Here is a 21,371-nt window from a genome sequence, read left to right as displayed (position 1 = left end):
TTGTGCTTGACGAATTTGTTGGATTTTTATGAAGATGTGACTAGTGCGGTTGACGGAGGGGAACCGGTGGATGCAGTGTTTTTGGATGTCTTGCTGCATCTGTACAGGGCATTGTCGAGGCCGCAGCTGGAATACTGTGTGCAGTATTGGTCCCCTTATTTACGGAAGGATATATTGGCCTTGGAGGGAGTGCAGAGCATGTTCACCAGGTTGATACCAGAGATGAGGGGTGTTGATTATGAGGAGAGACTGAGCAGATTGGGTTTGTATTCGTTGGAATTTAGAAGGCTGAGGGGGGATCTTATAGAGACCTATAAGATAATGAAGGGGCTGGATAGGGTAGAGATGGAGAGATTCTTTCCACTTAGAAAGGAAACTAGAACTAGAGGGCACAGCCTCAAAATAAAGGGGGGGTCAGTTTAGGACAGAGTTGAGGAGGCACTTCTTCTCTCAGAGGGTGGTGAATCTCTGGAATTCTCTGCCCACTGAAGTGGTGGATGCTACCGCGTTGAATATGTTTAAATCACGGATAGATGGATTCCTGATCGGTAAGGGAATTAGGGGTTATAGGGATCAGGCAGGTAAGTGGAACTGATCTACTTCAGATCAGCCATGATCTTATTGAATGGCGGGGCAGGCTCGAGGGGCTAGATGGCCTACTCCTGCTCCTATTTCTTACGTTCTTATGGTATATCCTTCTCTTAAATCTTGCTTTCTCAATCCACCTTTGTTGAGAGTTGTTAAATATCTCCTTAAATGTCTGCCACTGCTTCTCTACCATCTTACCTTGGATGCTTGACCAAGGTAAACAATTTTGCCTACCCGCTCTTATCAAATGTGTCTTCATAAATTTAAATAAAGGCAAATACCTTATTTTATTTTAAAATAAGGTAAATAAAGTTCAAGACCTTGATTTTTCACACTCAATCTGAGTATGAAATTCTGTCATGTTGTGATCACTCATATGCAGAGCATCCTTTACTAAGAGGTCATGTATTAATCCTGTCTCATTACCAGGTCTAAAATAGCCTGTATCCTAGTTGGGTTTTAGAACACACTGTTTTAAGAAACTGTCCCAAATGCATTCATCCTTTAGGCTACCTTGGCCAATTTGATTCATCCAATTTATAAAAAGATTAAAATCTCCCACAATTATTGCAATACATTTCTTACAATCCCTAATGCACTGTTCTACAGTGTAGCTACTATCAACGGACTTCCAACGATTTATTTCCTTTCCCAAACTGATTCTACAACCTGATCCCTGGAACCAAGATTATTTCTCTCTACTGTACTGATCTTATCCTTGATTAAGAGTTATCCAACCTCCTTTTCCTTTATTTCCGTCCTTCCAAAATATCAAATACCCTGGAATATTCAGGTCCCAGCTGTGTTCACTTTGCAACCAAGTCTCTGTATTGGCTATTATATCACACTTATTTATTTCTTTTTGTGCCATTAAATCATCCATCTTATTACAAATTAGCATGCATTCAGATAAAGAGCTTTTAATTCTGTCATTTTACTATTTTTTCCTACTCCGACCTTATTTGCTGGTGCACTCAACTTGTCAGGTCTCAAATATCAGACTCTAATTATTGATACATTTGGTTGATAGTACCAAAATTCATCAATATATTTTAAGCGATAAGAAGAAAATTCCACAACAAACGGAAATGAATTCAATTAACTGGTCCTAATATTGCCTACAAAAATGCAGGAAGAGTAACAAATACTACAGATTCAGGACTGAGATCAGAGTCAGACCATTTCACTAGATAAAAGCAAATTACAGTGGATGCTGGGATCTGAAACCAAAAGAGAAAATGCTGGAAAATCTCAACAGGTCTGGCAGCATCTGTAGGAGAGAAAAGAGCAAACGTCGAGTCCAAATTACCCTTTGTCAAAACTAAAATGCATTGAAAGTAGGAGATATTTATACTGCAGGGTGCGGGAATGAAAGATAAGTCATAGTCACAAAAACAAGGGAAAAGGCTAAGACGTGCTAAGTCCATAGAGAGAATAGAAGGTGTGGATGGCAGAGAAGCTGAAATCAGAGGGTAAGCTCTAACAAATGAAGATGTGAAGGGAGGGGGGAAAATTGAAAAAGGGGGGAGAAGGGAAGTAAAAGAGGGAGAAAAGGTAAGAATGGGGGGATAAAATAGGGCGAGTGGGGGGAAGAAAAATAAAAGGACAATAAAGAAATAAAAAGTAGAGAACAGTTAAAAATTAAATAAAATTAAACCAAAAGGGCCGAAGTGGGGTAGAGCTAACCATCTGAAGTTGTTGAATTCGATGTTGAGACTGGAAAGCTGTAACATGCGTAGCCGGAACATGAGATGCTGCACCTCCAGTTTACATTGAGCTTCACTGGAACATTGCAGCAGGCCAAGGACAAACATGTGGGTATGGGAGCAGGATCGTGTGTGAAAATGGCAAGCACATCATCTGAATCAAAACATCAGCTCTTTTCTCTCCTTACAGATGCTGCCGGACCTGCTGAGATTTTCCAGCATTTTCTCTTCAGGTTTCAGACCATTTAACAGAGTTCAAGTCTAAAGTAGCACTGATACTGCTAGTTCACAAGAGCAAATCTTGCTATACAGGTGGCGAATTCTCAAGCTATGAGAGTGGCAGCTGTCTCATAATAATGGAAGTTTATAAAGATCCTGGTAGGTCCAATGGAATTGGCTTCATACTAGACTGGTGAGAAGCCATGTGTGGTTAAGACTATGTAATAGAAATGGCATCATACCTCCCCACTTTACCATGCTTGCAATGAGAGCCATATCACATATACTGCTTTTACATCTATATGCCTAAAACTGCTTCAAAACAAAGCGTAAACACCAGTATAATGGCAGTGGAAATGTACATGTGGAAACATTTCCTAGAAAAATAAAAAAGTGGGAATGCGTGATTACAAAATGAATACAATGTATTGAAAAGAATAAGATCTTAGAAAACAAACAGTAAACACAATTGACAAAGTCAGCAAGAGTAGAATCCAGTGTAGTTGAGGTAATAAGAGTCAACTGTAATCATTTTAGTCCAGTTGTTAAGCAAAATATTTCATCCTATGTAATAAATTATTGTATGTACATTACTGTATATACAGTTTAGTTTTGTAATATTAGCAGGATGTGTTCATGGAAAAACAATGCAAATATTGGATAATGGAAAGTTGCAGTGATGAATTATTGACTCCAGCATTATGAAAGCAACCAAGTGGATGGTATAACGAACAAGGCTAAATGAGGTGAACAGCATTGAACACTGAATATTTATGCAACCCAGACATATTAATTAGATAAACCTGTAGATATCAATCAGTATTGGTTTTGCTGCTTCCTTCAATTCATTTTGGATTCACCTATATGTTACAAACTATCACTGATGTTTTGACAAGTGAACATTCTTCAGCATTCAATCCTGAAGATGATATCTTGGCCCATGTTACAAGACTGTAACACACAAGCTTCCTTATGCTTAATTATCTCTATTCTCAGCAGGCCCATCATCTAGCGGTCCAGAGTGTGAGAAAAGGTTCATTATATACTTTTCTCTAGAGGTCTTCAAATAGGTTTCATTACTGGTGCCAAGAGTTCTTACTTTTAATCACTACAAAAGGGACCAGATTTAATGACTCAGTGACTGTTGATATCAACCAGCTCAGCAGCACTTGGGTTTGGAGATGGATGTTTGCTGGGCTTATGGTTGAATTTCATACTGGACAGTACACTACACACCGATTCAATTGGGGGGCATGGTGGAGGTGGGAGAAGGAGAATTCCCTGAAACATTTTAAACTTGATTACAATATACACCAAGCACAAATTTTTCAGAAGGGGAATTTCATCCCCTAGAAAAGTTATTACAAATCCTATCATGTGATCAATATATCAGGCTCCCACATACAAAACAAAAAAAAACAAAATAGCAAGAACATTTTCTGCTCTTTCATCTTGAAAACCAAATTCCACATCACAGAATAGATTGCCGCAATGGCAACTTTTAAAAATTCAGTATCTGCTATATATTAAAATGGAAAACAAGAGGCAATGATAAATAAGACAATGATCTAGCAACTAAATTCCTCAATTAGATAGTCTTAGAATTCATCCTGCAGGAATTCAATAATCTATACATAATATTTTTGTATATATTCTATATACACACACATAAATATAAGTCATGTATAGATCTGTGTACAGAACGTTTTTCAAAAGCTGGAACCTTCTATTTTTTTTTTTACACAGGTTCATCAGCCCACATTAAACATTGTGCTAAACCTTTTAATAACCATCAAAAAGGTGATTTGCAAATTGGGATCATTTCTGAAGATTCAGTACCAAGTTTACTGATTTACAAATTGGTCACTAATTGGACAATCCCATTGACAAGGTGGGAAGGGGCATGGGAAACAAAATGTACAAATAGGCTTTTTATCTGTTCATTGCATGCAAGTATTAAGGATAATATAACAAACCAAAAATATTATAAGGCAGGGAAAGGGGTTCAGTCATTGTCTCTTGGCTTCATTGTTCCCCCTCTCTTACTAAAATTGAAAAGTGCTTAAGTCATCTCCTGCTGCCACTTTCATTGTTTTAGTCTTCAGAGTATGCAATGACTTCAGCCTGAGCCATCTCATACTGAATTGCTTGTTGCTGAAGCTGCTGTATTTGTTCTTCTGTAGCTTCTGTTGTGTAAATTCCTTGGACTTGAGCAATAGCAGCATCGGCTACAGCTGTTAAGGAAGAGGAAACAGTAGCTTACTTTTAACACCTTCCAGCACAGTCAACAACTTTCAGAAAAGCTAATCTTCACCTGACACAAAGCTACCTTTCTCTTCGAACTGCCTACTGTACAAATTTGCTCTTACTTTGCTATACTTTTAAAACTCAATATTCAGAAAAGTAAGGTAACCAACTCCTTAATAATTAAAAGGGCAAAGGCTCCAAAAACAATCTATTTTTAAAAAAAAACTAATGCATTGGTTGGGGCATTTTAAAGGTGTTTACTATTAATAATTCTGTTGGGACTTTTTTTTTTAAGGGGAACCCGTTTAGTTTAAGAAATTCTTCAAGTTATTTTTTTATACATTTATGGGCTTAGAGGTATTTAATACATTTCAATAATGACTGAGGATTAATCATAAACAACTTAAAAAGAACCCAAGAAGAAATGCTGTTAATTTCAGCAATTCCCCCTTATGTTTAGGGGAACAGAGCAAGGTAGCAACATTAGTTAGGAACAGTAAGAGTGAAAAATTAGAGAAAATGAGAAAAAAGATAGCTTATATTTATATTATATTTTGCTGCCTAAAGTGCTTTGCAGTCAATTAAATACTTTTGAAGTGCCAGTATTATAATGTAGGAAAACATCACAAACTATCTGTGCACAGCAATAATGAGATTAACAAACAAATAATTTGAACCTCAATTTAACAACTCATTAGAAACACAGCCCCTTGGACGCTCCCTCAGGGTTTCACTTGTGTCAGCCTAGTTAAATGGATTAATAACTAAATGTATTGGGTCCAACATTGCAAAATGCAAATTATGATTTTATTAGTGCAACTCTGTTCCATGGTCAAACACATTTGGAATTTTATGGAGGTGACGGCGTTCTTGAATGCCAGCTGGAGAGACATCCACGTTACCTCCTCCTGGGAAGGCCAGCCAGCATTATGTGCCACTCAAGCAATTGAGTGTCACTGGTGGGCCATCCACATGATCACAACCCTGGATGTGAGACGAGACGTCTCCCCCACACAGAGCTGCTGACCAATCAAAAGCTGGCAGCTCTTTTCCTGAGCAGCAGGAATAGCCTAGCGATTGTTGCTGCAAGAAGGATACCTACCCAAAGCCCAGATCTCTGTTGGATCCCTGAACTCATGAGTTATAAAGGAGGGGTTTCTTGGGGTGGGTGTCACAGGGTATGGGGGTATTGGCAACAGGGGAAGGGGGTGCGTCTCAGTGCTCCCCCCCTCTTGTCCCACATATCCCCACACTCCAGAAATTTAAGCTCACCCTCCCTGTGTGGGGATAGGTCCGCCTGCCACTGGATCAATACCAGTTCCTGCATAAATTTCCCACTAACAGGCCTCAATTGGCAGTCAGGCAGGAAGGCTGTCCATGGGCCTTCCTGCCACAAACTTAATCAGGTTGGACGTAAAATACTGTTCATTGAGTTATTTTGTTGAATGACTCCAAATTTAGAAATGATTGACAAGATAGTAAAGAGATTTAGTTACCAGGTAACACAAGTTAAATTTCAAAGTTATAACAATAGTATGTTTTTCCAGATGGCTTTTTCAAAAACTATTAAACAATAAAATGGATTAATAGAATAATTTATACAGGAAGGCCATTGAAGTTGTTGGTACAAGATTTGAAAGACAAATTAAGGGTTTCCGAGAGCAAAAGGAAAGATTAGATACAGATGTCAAGTCTTAAGGAGTGCTAATGGTACTTAGCCATCAACCGGGCACATCCTGAAAAGCAAAATAATTTTAATAGTATGATACCCCACAAGATTTTTTGTTACTGATGAGCCAGTTATTGAAATTGCAATAAAATAGATCCATCACCAGCCAGGTGAGGATATTCTTAAAATAACTGATTATTAATGATGGGAACAAACATTCTGACCAGAATCATGTTTTGAATACTGAAAACTGTCACCGTCTCACACCAAGCCTCGACCCAAGTAGTTGCTTACCTGTCACCGCGGAATGTGCAGCAGCTTCTAGCTCAGCTTGTGTCACTATTTGCTGGTCAGTGATTGGCACATACTGGATCTGTCCATCATGGCTCACTGCAATCTTAGCAAAGTAACACAACATCAAGAGATTGACAGCCACAAACAAGCACTACAGCACACTGCAGAGATTCGAGGGGAATTTTCCCCTTCGCCCACCTGGAATTGTAGCTGGCAGGGTGGGGGTGGGGAGAGAGAGGAGGAGCAGGAGGAGAGAGAGAGAGAAACAGGGACGGACCAGTGTGTCTGTTGACTCTGGTGGGATTTTCCGGTTTTGGGGTGAGCACAGCCGGAAAATCCCACCCTTAGTATCTGAAGAAACTGGCCATTACAATACTGACACACAAAAACAAATGGGGATATCAGCAACTTTACATAATCTATAATGAAAGATCATGATGCTTAAACATTAACTCCATTTTTCTCTCTCCAGGTGCTTCCTGATTTGTGTATTTCCAGCATTTATTTCAGATTGCCTGCACCTACAGTATTTTAATTTTATGTTAGCAACTTTACATAATGGATTTTGTAAATTTGAAAATCAAAATTGCAAATTAAGAGATCTGTATGCCATAAAATTTTATGTTAGCAACTTTACATAATGGATTTTGTAAATTTGAAAATCAAAATTGCAAATTAAGAGATCTGTATGCCATAAAATGTGGTTGATATTATAAAACTTTGTTCTAACAAATTTCAATTTTATTTGTAAGTGACCAAAGACAGAAAAGTAATTATATAATTGTGATCCTGATTTGAGTGCTGTGCACTTAGTTAAGCAATGATGGGCCAATAATTGATCAAATACTTCATTAATTAAGTTATTTCCCCACATCAAAGAATTGTTCACACAATACCTGAAATCAAATGACTTTAATGTATTTAATAATATAGCTGAAACAGGAACTTACTCATTCAGCTTGTACTCATGGGTTAACCATCTTCTGCCAACTAATGTTCTTTAGGAAGGAAATCTGCCATCCTTACCTGGTCTGGCCTAAATAAATGTGACTACAGAGCCACAGCAATGTGGTTGACTCTCAACTGCCCTCGGGCAACTAGGAATGGGCAATAAATGCTGGCCAGCCAGCGACGCCCATGTCCCATGAATGAATTTTTAAAAAGTTACATCAACTGAAAGCACAGTGCAACTTAAACTGGACAAAGATCATTCCTTACGTATCTGAGTAGTTCAAAGATGCAAGCTCGAAGCTTTGATCATAGCTCAATTCAAAGCTTCTTCTAGTTTAGCTTCAATTCAGATGTTATAATTGGCTATGGAAGGAGAAATGCCAGAATTCTCATTCCTGATCACTATCTGGTAGGGCTGTCAATTAATCATACAGTTAACTTCTGAGATCAACATGCTAATCTTCAAAAAATGAATGTACATTAATCATGGAAGTTCATTTGGCTGAGTCATACCAGTAACTGAAGAATTTGGTATGAGCATTGTTTAAAGAGCCAGGGACATACTGTTCTGTAACAACAGCACAAAATGCCTTTTCTTGCTGCCAATAGTGACAACTGCTGACTCAGACAAACCTCAGACTTATCACCATGTAGTAATATATTTATTTTTAGAAACTCTATTTCCAAATGTTGGTACACCTCACTATAGAGAACTATACCTGTTGTCCCTCTAAGACCTGATGTATCTGTGGATCTGATTCGTACTGGATGTGGTGAATTTGGCCATCCTGCACCTATGGAGAGTATCAGTAAATTAAAAGATACAACAAAACATTAACAATTGTATTCATATAACATCTTTAACTCAGTACAGCATCCTGAAGGCACTTTGCAGGAGCATTATCAAACAAAACTTGACACCAAGCTGAAAAGGGAGATATGTCAGGTGTCTAAAATATTGGGAAAAGGGTTAGATTTTAAGGGCCTCATAAAGCAGAGAAGTATGGACAGGAAGAGGGGTTATGAGGGAATTCCAGAACTTCAGGCCTAAGCAGCTGAAGGCATAAATAAATCAGGGATGTGCATGAAACCAGAACTGGAGGAGTGCAGCGTTCTCGGTGGGGAATAGGTCATGAGATACGATACCGGCTAAATTTAGAAATACACATGGAACATTTAGTCAATTATAAGCACTGTTGTGTAATGTTTAAATAGTCAAGTTTAAAATTGCAAACCTTTAACCTTTCTGCACTTATGGGGGTGAGGGGCAATGCTAAACATATGCACATTTGTAAAGGAAACAAGTTGTATATAATAAAGCCTTTATCAAACTCTTGTGTATTTCACAGCCAACAAATTACTTCTCAAGTGCAACCATTGTTATTTTGTAGGCAAAGTAGCAACTGATTTGCACAAAGCAAGGTCCCATCAATAGTAAATGATATCAATGATTTTAAGATATTTTGGGTTATTAATTGAGGGATAATTGGTCAGGGCATGCGGCAAATTCCTTGCATTTCTTTAAATAATGCCATGGTTCCTCTATATCCATCTAAACAGTCAGACAGGTCTTAGATATAATGTATCTGAAACAGCATCACTAACAATGCAGCACTCTCAGTACCCTCTGAAGTATCATCTTAGATTCTAAGTGTACTTATGTCCTATTGTTCAATACAATTTGGCATTTTATATTGCATGTCTGTTCTTAACATCTCAATGCATATCATAATAAATTGGCACTTACCTGAATGTGGTGACCTTCAGGGACAACAACGTATTCCTGTGGAACTAGGTGTTGCACACCTTCCTGTGAAATGATGTATTGCACCTTCAGAGAAAGAGAAAATTTTGTAAGAGTTAGGAAAGAACACCTATGAGAGAAAAAGAACTATTTCAACTTTTTCTGAAATACAAAATCCTCCTGAACTATGAATGAATCTTACTTTTAACCCAATTTTAAACCCAGTTTGTATACTCCATGGAAGGCATACAGTACACAATAGCTCAAGACGATGCTAATCTTCAACTATTCCCATTTCTAATTGGAGAGTCTCAATTCCATCATAGATCCAATGTAAATGGACAGTACTTAAAGAAGCATTTAATGTCACCAAATTGAAATAAGGTGTCTCCTCCTACTGCCAGGGAAGCTTTCCCTCCCTTACACAAGATGGATTAGAGGTCATTTTTTACTTCTGTTGCTGGACAATAAGCAGGTGACAGCGAATTAGCAGCCTATCTTACAGCTCTTTTCCACTAACTTGCGTTCCATAAACTGACTATATCATACACAAAAATCAGAATTTGGCAACCCTCCCTTCAATTTTTACTTTCCACATCGAGATCCCCAGGTTTAGCTGAGCAATGATCCAGAACACAGATCAGCAATTCAACATTTTGAAAGACACTGCGGTCTGAACTTGCTGAACCCAGATATTTGTCATGGGCTCAGTGTCAAGGAACACTCTGGTAAGTGAGCGTGTGACTCAAGTTGTGCCCTTATATACACTATCTGGTGATGTACTTCCAACATTAATCCTGCTGTAATTTGCTCACTGAAAATGAGATGCGTTTTCTCGTGCTAGCAGAAGTTCAGTCACGAAGTTACAGACTAGGCAAGCAACAGCCGGATACAGTCATTCTCGCAGAATCATACCTTACAGATAATGGCTCAGACGCCACCATCACTATTCCTGTACATTCTATCTCACTGACAGGACAAACCCAGCAATGGTGGTGGCACAGTGGCATACAGTAGGGAGGAAGTGGCCCTGGAGTCCCCAACATCAATTATGGACCCCACGAAGTCTCATGGCACCAGATCTAACATGGGCAAGGACATCTCCTGCTGATGTCACACCCCCCCCCCCCCCAGCTGATGTATCAATACTCCTCCATGTTGAACAACACTTGGAGGAAGCACTGAGGGTGGCAAGGACACAGAATATACTCTGGATGGGAGAATTTAAATGTCCATCACCAAGAGTGACTTGGCAGTACCACCACAGATTGGGTCCTAAAAGAAATAGCTGCTAGATTGGGACTGCGGCAAGTGGTGAGGGAACCAACAAGAGGGAAAAACATTCTTGACCACCTGCCTGCTGTTAATGCATCTGTCCATGACAGTATCGGTAGGAGCGACCACCACACAGTACTTGAAGACAAAAGTCCTGTCTCCACATTGAGGATACCATTCATCGTGTTCTATGGCATTATCATTATGCTAAATGGGATAGACTTCAAATAGATAGAGAAACTCAAGATTGGGCATTCAAGAGGTACTGTGGGTATGCTCAGCAGCAGAATTGTACTCAACCATAATCTAACTTCATGGTCTGGGCATATCCCTCACCTTGCCACCAAGCCAGGGATCAACCCTAGTTTAATGAAGAATGCAGGAGGGCATGCCAGGCACCAGGCTGAAGCTATAACACAGTACTACTTGTGTGCCAAACAGCAAGTAACTGACAGAGGTAAGCGATTCCACAACCAACTGATCGGATCCAAGCTCTGCAGTCCTGCCACATTCAGATGTGAACGGTGGTAGACAATTAAACAATTCGCTGGTGGAGGCGGCTCCACAAATACCCGCATCCTCAATGATGAAGGAGTCCAGCACATCTGTGCAAAAGGTTGAAGCATTTGCAACAATCTTCAACCAGAAGTGTCAAGTGCATGATTCATCTTGGTCTCCTCCGGAGGTCCCCAGCATCAGAGGCCAATTCGATTCACTCCATGTGATATCAAGAAATGGCTGAAGGCAGTGGAAACTGCAAAGGCTATGGGCCCTGACAATATTCTAGCAACAGTATTGACGACTTGTGCTCCAGAACTTACCATGCCCCTAGCAAACTTGTTCCAGTACAACTACAACACTGGTATCTACATGGCAATGTGGAAAATTTCCCAGATATGTCCTGTGCACACAAAAAAAGGAGAAATCCAACCTGGCCAATTACCACCCCATCAATCTGCTCTCGATCATTAGCAAAGTGATAGAAGGGGTCATTAACTGTGCTATCAAGCGATACTTACTCAGCACCCATGAGCAGGGTTTGCTGAGTTTGGCAATGACTATCTCCAATAAGAAAGGATCTAACCATCACCTCTTGACATTCAATGGCATTACCATTGCTGAATCCCGCACTAGCAACATCCTGGAGGTTACCATTGACCAAAAACGGAACTAGATTAACCATATAAATACTGCGGATACCACAGCAGGACAAAGGCTAGGAATCCTGTGGCAAGTAACTCACTTCCTAACCCCTCCAAAGTCTGTCCACATCTACAAGGCACAAGTCAGGAGTGTAATGGAATATTTTCCACTTGTCTGGATGAGGGAAGCTCTAACAACGCTCAAAAAGTTCCACACCATCCAGGACAAAGCAGCCCACTTGATTGCTACCCCTTCCACAAACATTCAATCCCTCCACTACTGATAAACAGTGGCAGTCGTGTGCACCATCTACAAGATGCATTGCAGGAACTCACCAAGATTCCTTAGGCAGCATCTCTCAAACCCATCTCATTTTCAGTGAGCAAACTACTACCCAGAAAGACAGTGGCAAATGCCTGGGAACACACCACCTGGAGGTTCCACTTGAAGTTACTCACCATCCTATATAATCGCTGTTCCTTCACTGTTGCTGGGTCAGAATGTTGGAATTCTCTCCCTAACAGGTGTACCTACACCTCAGGGACTGCTGCAGTTCAAGAAGCCAGCTCACCCCAGCTACTGAAGGGAAACTATGGATGGTCATTAGATGCTCGCTGAGCCAGCCCACATTCCGTAAATGAATTTTTAAAAAGTCGATGTTAAGAAACACTTTTGACCTTTGTAAACTGGGGAGAGGCATTTTTGAAAAGATCAGGACACAGGCAATCAGGTAGCAGCAGGCTGGAAGTGTAGAACCTCTATCCTGTTCAGGAACAGTTTGTGTGTTCATGTTAAATAAAGGCCCAGTGAAGTATTCTTGAATCTTGCAACAACATGCTAACTAAAAGTTAAACTCACCGCTTGCGATCCCAAATTTAAAAAAATACAATATCATTGAAAACACCTTACCTACAATTAACTTGATCTGCTTTTGGAGAGATTAAGGTACAAACTTAAAATTATGGATATACACATTACAAATCACTGAGGAGTTTCACCGTCACACATTCAGGTCCTGTCATTGCACCAGCAGGTACTGGACAGTAGGTATCAACACCATCGGGTATCAACTCCATACGCAACTAAATTGCTTAGAGGATTGACATCACGGAATGCGAGCAGCATCTATGACCTGTGGCAGTTCTAAATTAATAACAGTTTATAATGTAAAACATATACAACAGGTTGAGCACAGCTGATGGGGCAATTATGGATACAGCACCACAATGGGAAGAACCAAAATCACAAAGATATCAGATGATATAACAATACCTGGTTGATCCAAAGGTCATTTTCATGTCCCTTGCAATTAGCACGTTTTTAAAATTCATTTTTTAAAAAAAAGGCTGTGGGCATTGCTGGCTCAGTCAGCATTTATTACCCATCCTTAATAGCCCTTGAGAAGATAGTGATGAGCTGCCTTCTTGAACCGCTGCCGTCCCCGAGGTAAAAGTACACCACAATGGTGTTAAGGGAGTGAGTTTCAGGCTTTTGACCCAGTGACAGCGAAGGAACGATGATATATTTCCAAGTCAGAACGGTGAGTCACTACTGCTTAAACAGGTTTTCAATTACATTTCAATTCAACTGAGTGAGCAAGAAAGGTCGTTAAACATCACTGGTTAACACCCTCATATAAACACCTAACCTTTTTCAAGTCCTTTATTACTCAAATGTGTATCAGTCAGATTTCCCAGCAGGTGAACACGGCACTTAGCTAGCCCCAAAATCCATTCTGACATGTGAATGTGGATTCTAAGTGAATTCAAGTTTGCAGCGATCAATTAAAAATAACACCCTCAAGCTTCAATAATGAACCAAATATAATTCTAACAACAATAAAAACAGGTTTCAGATCTGCCGTACCTCATCCTCCCATTCCATTAATATAACATAGAACAGTACAGGCCCTTCGGCCCTCATTAAACTTGAACTACACCACTGAAACCATCACATTAAACATTCACTCCCTTCACCACTGATAATGAGTGGCAGCACTGTGCACCATATAAAAGATGTATTGCAGAAACTTGCCAAACCCTCTTCAGTAGCTGCTTCCAAACCTGCAAGCTCTACCACCTGCAAAGACAAGGATAAGAGAAACATTGGAACACCAGCACATGCAAGTTCCCCAAGTTGTACACCATCCTGACCTGGAATTATATCGTTGTTCCTTCATGGTCACTGGGTCAGAATCCTGGAACTCCTTCCTAACAGCACTGTGGGTGTGCCTGCACCATGGGAAGGTGGTGGTGAGCCACCTTCCTGAATAGCTGCAGTTCACCAGGTATGCATATTTTATATGTAAAGTACAAAGCTGATCAATGGTCAGTATTTTTTTAATATATCAAAGTTCAGGGATTCTTTCAAATGACTAAAATTAAGTAAGGAATAGTAAGTTATCCAAATGTTACCTGGTTGTCTGCTGTAACTAAATGTTGAACAGTCTGTCCATCAGATGTTATGTGTTGGATATACGTCGTCTCATCCTGGGTGGGGAAGCAGAATATGATAAACGTGGTTATAAAAACAGCAGTTCGAAGGCAAGGTGAGAATTTACAGTCCCCCCTCAAGCCTCAGGGTAGTGGGCAGAGAGTGTGTCATCTACCTGGTCAGAAATGGACTGCTCTTGAGCTACTATGATGTGATCCGGAGCCAACGCCTGGAATCGGTCTGGTGAAATAACCGTTTCATCTGTCTGCAGAGCTGCACAGTAGATACAAAGAGTTTTCTCCAGTTAAGCACAGAACTCTCAGAATCAGGTTTCAATCCTTTTAAAAGTAACATGAGCTTCTAAAATTGGAAGAAACTTAGAGCAAGATCTGGAATGGAGCACACAGGACCACAGCAGTGAGTAACTGCATCACATAAAAGTACCAAGAAACCACATTCAATTCTGTTCATGATCTCAGCCACAATTTATTTAGTTCAAATGTTTTACAAATCCCTCGAATAGGAACACCTCCAGGCCCCCCAAAAATAAAATAAAATTAAGCAGGGTCTCTCCTGAAAAATAATCCTGTCAGACAAATACAGGATTATGCACTGTTGTGATGCCAACTTCAGTTAAATTTAGGTTCATTGTGAAGTGTTGCTACTTGTTACCTATAAAACCAAATTCCAAGCACATAAATCAAGAGAAGTGGGAATAGTACACGAAAATGGAATAGAGATGGAAGATCAGTTATGATCTTATTAAATGGCAGAGTAAGCTCAAAGGGCCACAAGGTCTACTCCTGCTCCTATTTCTATGGAATCAGAGGAGCAAAGTGGTGAGAAAGGAAATACAAACTGTTTCTGTCAGGTATCCATTAATACCAATCATTAACCAGCAGTCAGGTGCAGCCAGATCTCCAGAGTCTGTTTCAGATTGTGTTTAGTAATTATTTAATATACACTTGAGAATATTAAGTGAAACCTTGTTTGAACAACATAGGAGCAGCCTAAATCTTTTGCAGTACCTGCCATTGTAACACGCTAGAATGCAGTCTGCAACTAGAACATTATTTTTCAACCACAGCCATCAGACTTCTCCAGAATAGAAATGAAGAAAATGTTAGCATCAAACTATCTGTGGCATCTTCAGTAAACATGAAACAAAAGAACCTTCCCCCTTCATTTTGTACTAGACACTAACTGGGAGTTAAAAGAACGTTGCACCAATTTTCTTTAAACTCATGTGAAAAGGGCACAAAGTAGAGGTACTGCAAGTTCTATTTTCTAGCACCATCTCATGATATCTAAAATAATTTCATATAGTGAATTGTCTGTAAGTGTTATGGTTGCTATTTTCTGCACACAAGTCCATAAACAGTAATGAGGTGAATGAACAATTACATTTGATTTTGATGGTGCAATATTTCTATTTGAAGCACAGCAGCATTGGCATTAAAGACTGGGAGGAGCTTGCTACCAATCAATCATTCGGAATGGTGACAAATTCTCCATCAAACTGCATCATACTTCCAGTCCCAATGCCTTAACGATGAGGTAGAGCAGCAACAGAGATGAAAAGGAAGCAACTCCTACAATTTGGATCCCGCTGCCTCATGGGACATTGTGCTTACATGCCCAAAGATATGCAGGTCCAGAATCAGCACGTTCAGTCATATGGAAGAAACTCACGACCCTGTGTAGACATCATTCTCAAATTGAGGGACAGTCCTTGATTTTAAAGTGCATAGGTAACCAGAGTGTTTACTGTCCATCACTGATCCAGGGTGGGTTTCAGCTTCTCAAAGTATATCCGTGTAAGTAGTATAATGTCTATTGTATCATATTGTACCATATAAGTAATAGCAAGAATCCTCGATCACCTTTTCCCTGTGGCTGAAGAGCTCCTCCTAGAGTTGCAATGCAGATTCCACCCATTAAGAGGCACAATTCCTATGATCTTCACTGCATGGCAACTACAAGAGAAATGCAGGGAACAGCACCAATCCTTGCACGTGATCTACTTTGACCTCAAAGGCCTTCGACACTGTCAACCGTAAGCATCCTCCTCCATTTTGGCTGCCCACAAGAGTTTGTCACCATCCTCCTCAGTCTGATCCACAAGCAAGCCGCGATTCTGACCAACAGATCCACCGCAGACCCAATTCATGTTCGAACTGGGGTCAAGCAAGGCTGTGTCATCACACCAATGGTGCTCTACATCTTCCTTACTGAAATGTTTCACCTCACCCTCAGCAAGCTCCCCACTGGAGTGGAGCTAAACTACAGAACAAATGGGAATCTGTTCAACCTCCGCTGCCTGCAGGCCAGATTCAAGGTTGCCCCATCCTCCATCATTGAACTACAGGAAGCAGATGATGCTTGCATCTGCACACAGAGGCTGAGCTCCAAGCCATGATCATCACCTTTACTGAGGAATACAAGAGAATGAGCCTTACATTAAACATCCATAAGACAGAGGTCCTCTCGTCAACTTGCCCAACCCCAAATCAAAATCCACTATGAGGCCTTGGGCAACGTGGACAACTTTCCATACCATGGTACCCTGGAAACCTACTGTCAACATGGGCAGACATTAACGACAAGGTTCAACACCATCTTCAGATGCCAGCACAGCTTTCGGTAGCCTCAGGTAGTTAGAAGATCAGAACTTCAGATCTGGTACCAAGCTCATGATGTCCAGAGCTATAGTGACACCCGCCCTCCTATGTAGCTCAGAGACATGGACTATTTACAGCAGACACCTCAAAACCCTGGAGAAGTACCACTAACACTGCTTCTGCAACATCTTGCAAATTCATTGGCAGGATAGGCGCAATATCTTACACGGATATGCTTTGAGAAGCTGAAACCCACCCTGGATCAGTGATGGACAGTAAACACTCTGGTTACCTATGCACTTTAAAATCAACGACTGTCCCTCGATTTGAGAATGATGTCTACACAGGGTCGTGAGTTTCTTCCAGATGACTGAATGTGCTGATTTTGGACCTGCATATCTTTGGGCATGTAAGCACAATGTCCCATGAAGCAGCGGGATCCAAATTCAATTCCCAGCACTGAAGCATTGACCATGCTTGATCATCTCTGCTGGGTGGGTCACATCACCCACATACGAGACTTCTGAAACAAGCGCTCTACTCTGAGCTTTGACACAGCAAGCGAGCCCCTGTGGGCAAGCGAAATGCTTCAAGGACACTCTCAAAGCCCCCTTGAAAAATTGCAACACCTGAGAATCCATGGCGCAGGTGACGGAATGGCAACCAGGAAGGATCTGAACACCTTGCGTTTCATTACCAAGAGCAGGTTGATGCCAAATGTCAACAGTGAAAGGAATATTAGGTAACCCAGGCACTCCACCCACCCACTGTGTACCCCACTTGTGACAGATACTGTAGCTCGCACATTGGACTCCTTAGTTACCTGAGAGTTTTAGTGTGGAATCAAGTCATCCTCAACTCAGAGGTATTTCCTAAGATCTTTCACTTTACATCACACCCGGGAAATGTTATTTTCCCTTACCCAGTTGATTAAAAATCAGTACCAAGGTATAGGAGGAAAACATTGAAATAATGATGCAAAATCCACAAATCTCATTTTCATCAACAGGTAACACTAGGGAACAACGTAAGTGTGGCTCACTAGCCCAGTTGTTTGACAACGTGAATCCATGTGATACTTGAAAAATGGCCTATAGGTAAAAGGGCAAAAACTGGTAGAAAATCAGAAATAATGTTATAGTATTGCTATAAGTAAATTTGTACATTTCAAATCAAAGTAGCTTATACTCTCAAGGGGCTTCTGGTTTAACTATTGCCTTGAATTTGTACTAGAATCTGCCTGTGCATACATTCAGTTAAAAATATACTTCTGATTCAATGACTATACTTTTCAGAAACCAGAATGTCACTTTTGCAGCACTTAAACAGCAAGTGTTGATAACATTACTGGCTATGGGATCACTGAGACAAACTGCTGAGCTCAACAGCTAAAGTCACAAAGGAGAGGAAGACCTGCATCCGTATAGTGCCTTTCACAACCTCAGAACATCCCAAAGCACTTCACAGCCAATGAATTACTTTTGAAGTGCAACCAATGTTGTAAGCTAGGAAACTCAGCAGCCAATCTGCACAGAGTGAGCTTCTACAAACAGCAATGTGACAATGTACAGATAATCTATTTCTTTTGTACCATTGATGTTCCCATCTACACCTTGTGGTTCAGTAAGTCCATTGGTCCAATTTCCCAACTTTTAAAATGTAATCAAAAATATTTTGGTTACTTCTATCAGCCATTTTTTGAAAAGGGGAATGCCTGACTGAACAGGGCTGGATGAGTATTTTCTAACTTACCGATTGCTTCGTCATCACTGTTCAGAATGACGTGCTGCTGTCGGGATTGCTTCTGTTGAGGGTCAGAACTGTGCAGTCGCTCAATGTGAAACTTCAGGTGGCCATTTCGATTAAACCTTTAACGTTAAAGAAATAAATGGAACTTTATGAAAGATGTTAATTGAAATATGTTCAATTGAAGACAATGTTTGAGAGAATTATGCAATAGCAATTCCTCCCAATGTAAAAGCTGGATTTGATTACTGCTTAGCTCTTTGCTCAGAATTGCCTTGGAAAAGGATAGATTCCAATTTCGGAAGATTTGCAAAGAAAAGGAATATATGGTTTATTAATCTACTCCTACTGTTTTGATTTCCAGAGTATGGATAAATCAAAAAGAAAATAATTATTTGATATCGAAGTTATAACATTCACATTCCCTGTGGATTTGGCGTTTTCTCACTTTATGTTCAGGGTTAAGATAATGAGTTTGGGGTAATGAACGATCAGTCTATTATTAATGAGCTTGTTTTGAATGTTTCTAAACTGTTTCTGGATTTTTCGATGTACAATTGGATAGAGTTTTATACTTTATTACAACAGGAGATGGGGGTCAGCTTTTAATCCTTTCTTTTATCCTGATGCATGACCTGTAATTAGTTGATCCTGATACATATCATTTGTGCACTGTTTGCGGAAGATCTGGTTAACTTTTTTGACTGCGGGGAGCCAAACTAAGTCAAAGAAATCCTTGTTTGTGTGATGCGGTCGGAGCTGACCTGGGTAGGACCCAGTTCAGTGACGGCCCATGCTCGTGGTGCTGCTGGCACCAAGATAAAGATCACTTTTGTGACCAAAAATGTGGAAGATTTAAAGTGCTCACCATGATGAACTGCGAGAAATCCTACAAAGGCGCAGAGATAATAATCCTTTCAGTTGAGAAAGAAGTTTCCTTGGTGAGGACTCAGCTTTGATCCTTGGAGACTCTGCTGCATGGCTTGTCAAACACTCCATTTAAGTCAAGGGGACATGGCCGGATGAGGATTGCCCACGAGTTAGTCTCCACACGAAGAGGAAGAGTTGCGTTGAGATTTTCAGCTAACTTTGGGAACTGGCTGCCATGCTTTCACCATCTCTATTTGAGGGCAAGGCATCTTGATTCCTGGGTGTTCCTCAATGATCTAGTCATGGCTTCGGCCTTTTCCAACTTCGTGGATGGCTTATAATCCTGCAGCTCGTTGTTAATCCTGAACTTTGTTCCCTTGTGATTTTACTCCCGATTGTGTGATGTTGTCTTTTATCCTGATAGGACATGTGTTGAGCACAGAGGCTTGGGATTTATTTTCCCTTGCCTGTTATCCTGTAAATTTGGGATCACTATCTTTTATATCTTGCTGATGGCTCTTCCACTGGTGTGCTCCGCCAATGGGAGGGGGAAGGGTCTTGGTTCTCTGGCTGGGGAGCACTCAGTGGGTTGCTTAACGTCGATACATTTTTTAAAAATGTGCTGTAATCCTTGCATTTGCACAGATGGAGTACATTCTTTTGCAGCATCCTTTGCTATAGTTATAGAAAAGATGAATAGCGCCTCAGCAGAGTGGTGGGTGGACGGATAGATAGATAGATGGGACAAAATCTCTTATAACACAGGCTTTCCCCATGATTGACCGTCTAGAACTAGGGGACAGAAAAAAAAATTACAGAGGGCTTACAGCACAGAAACAGGCCATTCAGCCCAACTGGTCTATGCCAGTGTTAATTCTCCTTAAGAGTACCAGGTACTTACTTAAAGGAATAAAGGGTAAAGCTGTGGCATGAACTACCAGAAATAACAATTGAACCTGGAATAGGTCAATGTTAATTAATAGATTTGATAAGTAATTAAAGGAAAGGGAAATAAGGTAATAGGGAAACAGAGCAGGTCTAGAGACCAGAACAACTACTTATGTGGAGAATGAACACAGATATGATCTGTCTCCAAACTGTAATATCCATGTGGTTTTATATAGCAAGTATTATTTATATTATGTTTAATTAATACATTTGGCATATACTTCAATACGTGTTAGTCTGGAAAACAAATAAGTCAACCTCTTGCTCTCAATCCATCCTAGCCACATCTCTGACAGAATTTAGGCCTCTGTGCATCAGTTGCTTATAAATCATAATTTTGGGATTATAGAGATCCAAGTCCAAATCAACCTCTTGATAAAATCAAGTTCCCAATTTGTACAAACTCATTACCACATGGGCTGCAGTGGTTCAAGAAGGCAGCTTCACATCACTTTCTCAAGAACAATCACTGAAAGTGAGGCCTATTTATTGATTCCTGATCACTAAAGGTTGGGAAGGAAGGGAAGGAGGCTTAACATAAATTGAATGACATAGTTGGCAGTTCTGTGAAGCCTAGTGAGTAAAAGATTACCGCTGTCCACAAATATCACAGGAAAAAGGCTTCTCATTTGTGTGTGTCAGCAGGTGCCGCCGAAGATCCTTCTTGTTCTTGGATGCGAAACTACATTGGTTGCATTTGTGCGGCCTCAGGTTAGAATGCTGCAGCATATGATTCTGAAGGCAAAACAGATTACCAAAGATCACAATGAGACTAAAATCAGTTGACATTATTATAGAAGCACATTCCAAATAAGTTACCCAAGAACATGCACAATACTTATGGTAAACCTTGGACACCACATCCAAGGTAAGAAAATGTGTGTGGCTGGTGTAGATTGAGGAGGCAGGGAGAAGAT

The 21,371-nt window shown here is 40.3% G+C and overlaps 1 protein-coding gene across 1 annotated transcript in view; it reads right to left on the bottom strand.

Annotated features, from left to right (window-relative positions):
• Positions 1-2,922: 2,922 nt before the first annotated feature.
• The window catches only part of LOC144508713 (zinc finger protein 335-like), a 107,615-nt gene continuing 89,166 nt past the window's right edge, over positions 2,923-21,371 (bottom strand). Inside the window, exons 34-41 of the mRNA XM_078237022.1 lie at positions 21,047-21,189; positions 18,643-18,758; positions 14,445-14,542; positions 14,251-14,325; positions 9,422-9,505; positions 8,394-8,468; positions 6,724-6,826; positions 2,923-4,747 (exon numbers count right to left, since the gene is read on the bottom strand). Of these exons, the coding sequence (XP_078093148.1) occupies positions 4,608-4,747; positions 6,724-6,826; positions 8,394-8,468; positions 9,422-9,505; positions 14,251-14,325; positions 14,445-14,542; positions 18,643-18,758; positions 21,047-21,189 (834 nt within the window). The 3' untranslated portion in view covers positions 2,923-4,607. The remainder of the gene's footprint in view (positions 4,748-6,723; positions 6,827-8,393; positions 8,469-9,421; positions 9,506-14,250; positions 14,326-14,444; positions 14,543-18,642; positions 18,759-21,046; positions 21,190-21,371) is intronic.

This window comes from Mustelus asterias, chromosome 20, assembly GCF_964213995.1.
Source record: "Mustelus asterias chromosome 20, sMusAst1.hap1.1, whole genome shotgun sequence".
In the NCBI taxonomy this organism is placed as follows: domain Eukaryota; kingdom Metazoa; phylum Chordata; class Chondrichthyes; order Carcharhiniformes; family Triakidae; genus Mustelus; species Mustelus asterias.
The sequence above is the reverse complement of the archived record's forward strand: the minus strand, read 5'-3'. Positions and strand labels throughout refer to the sequence as shown.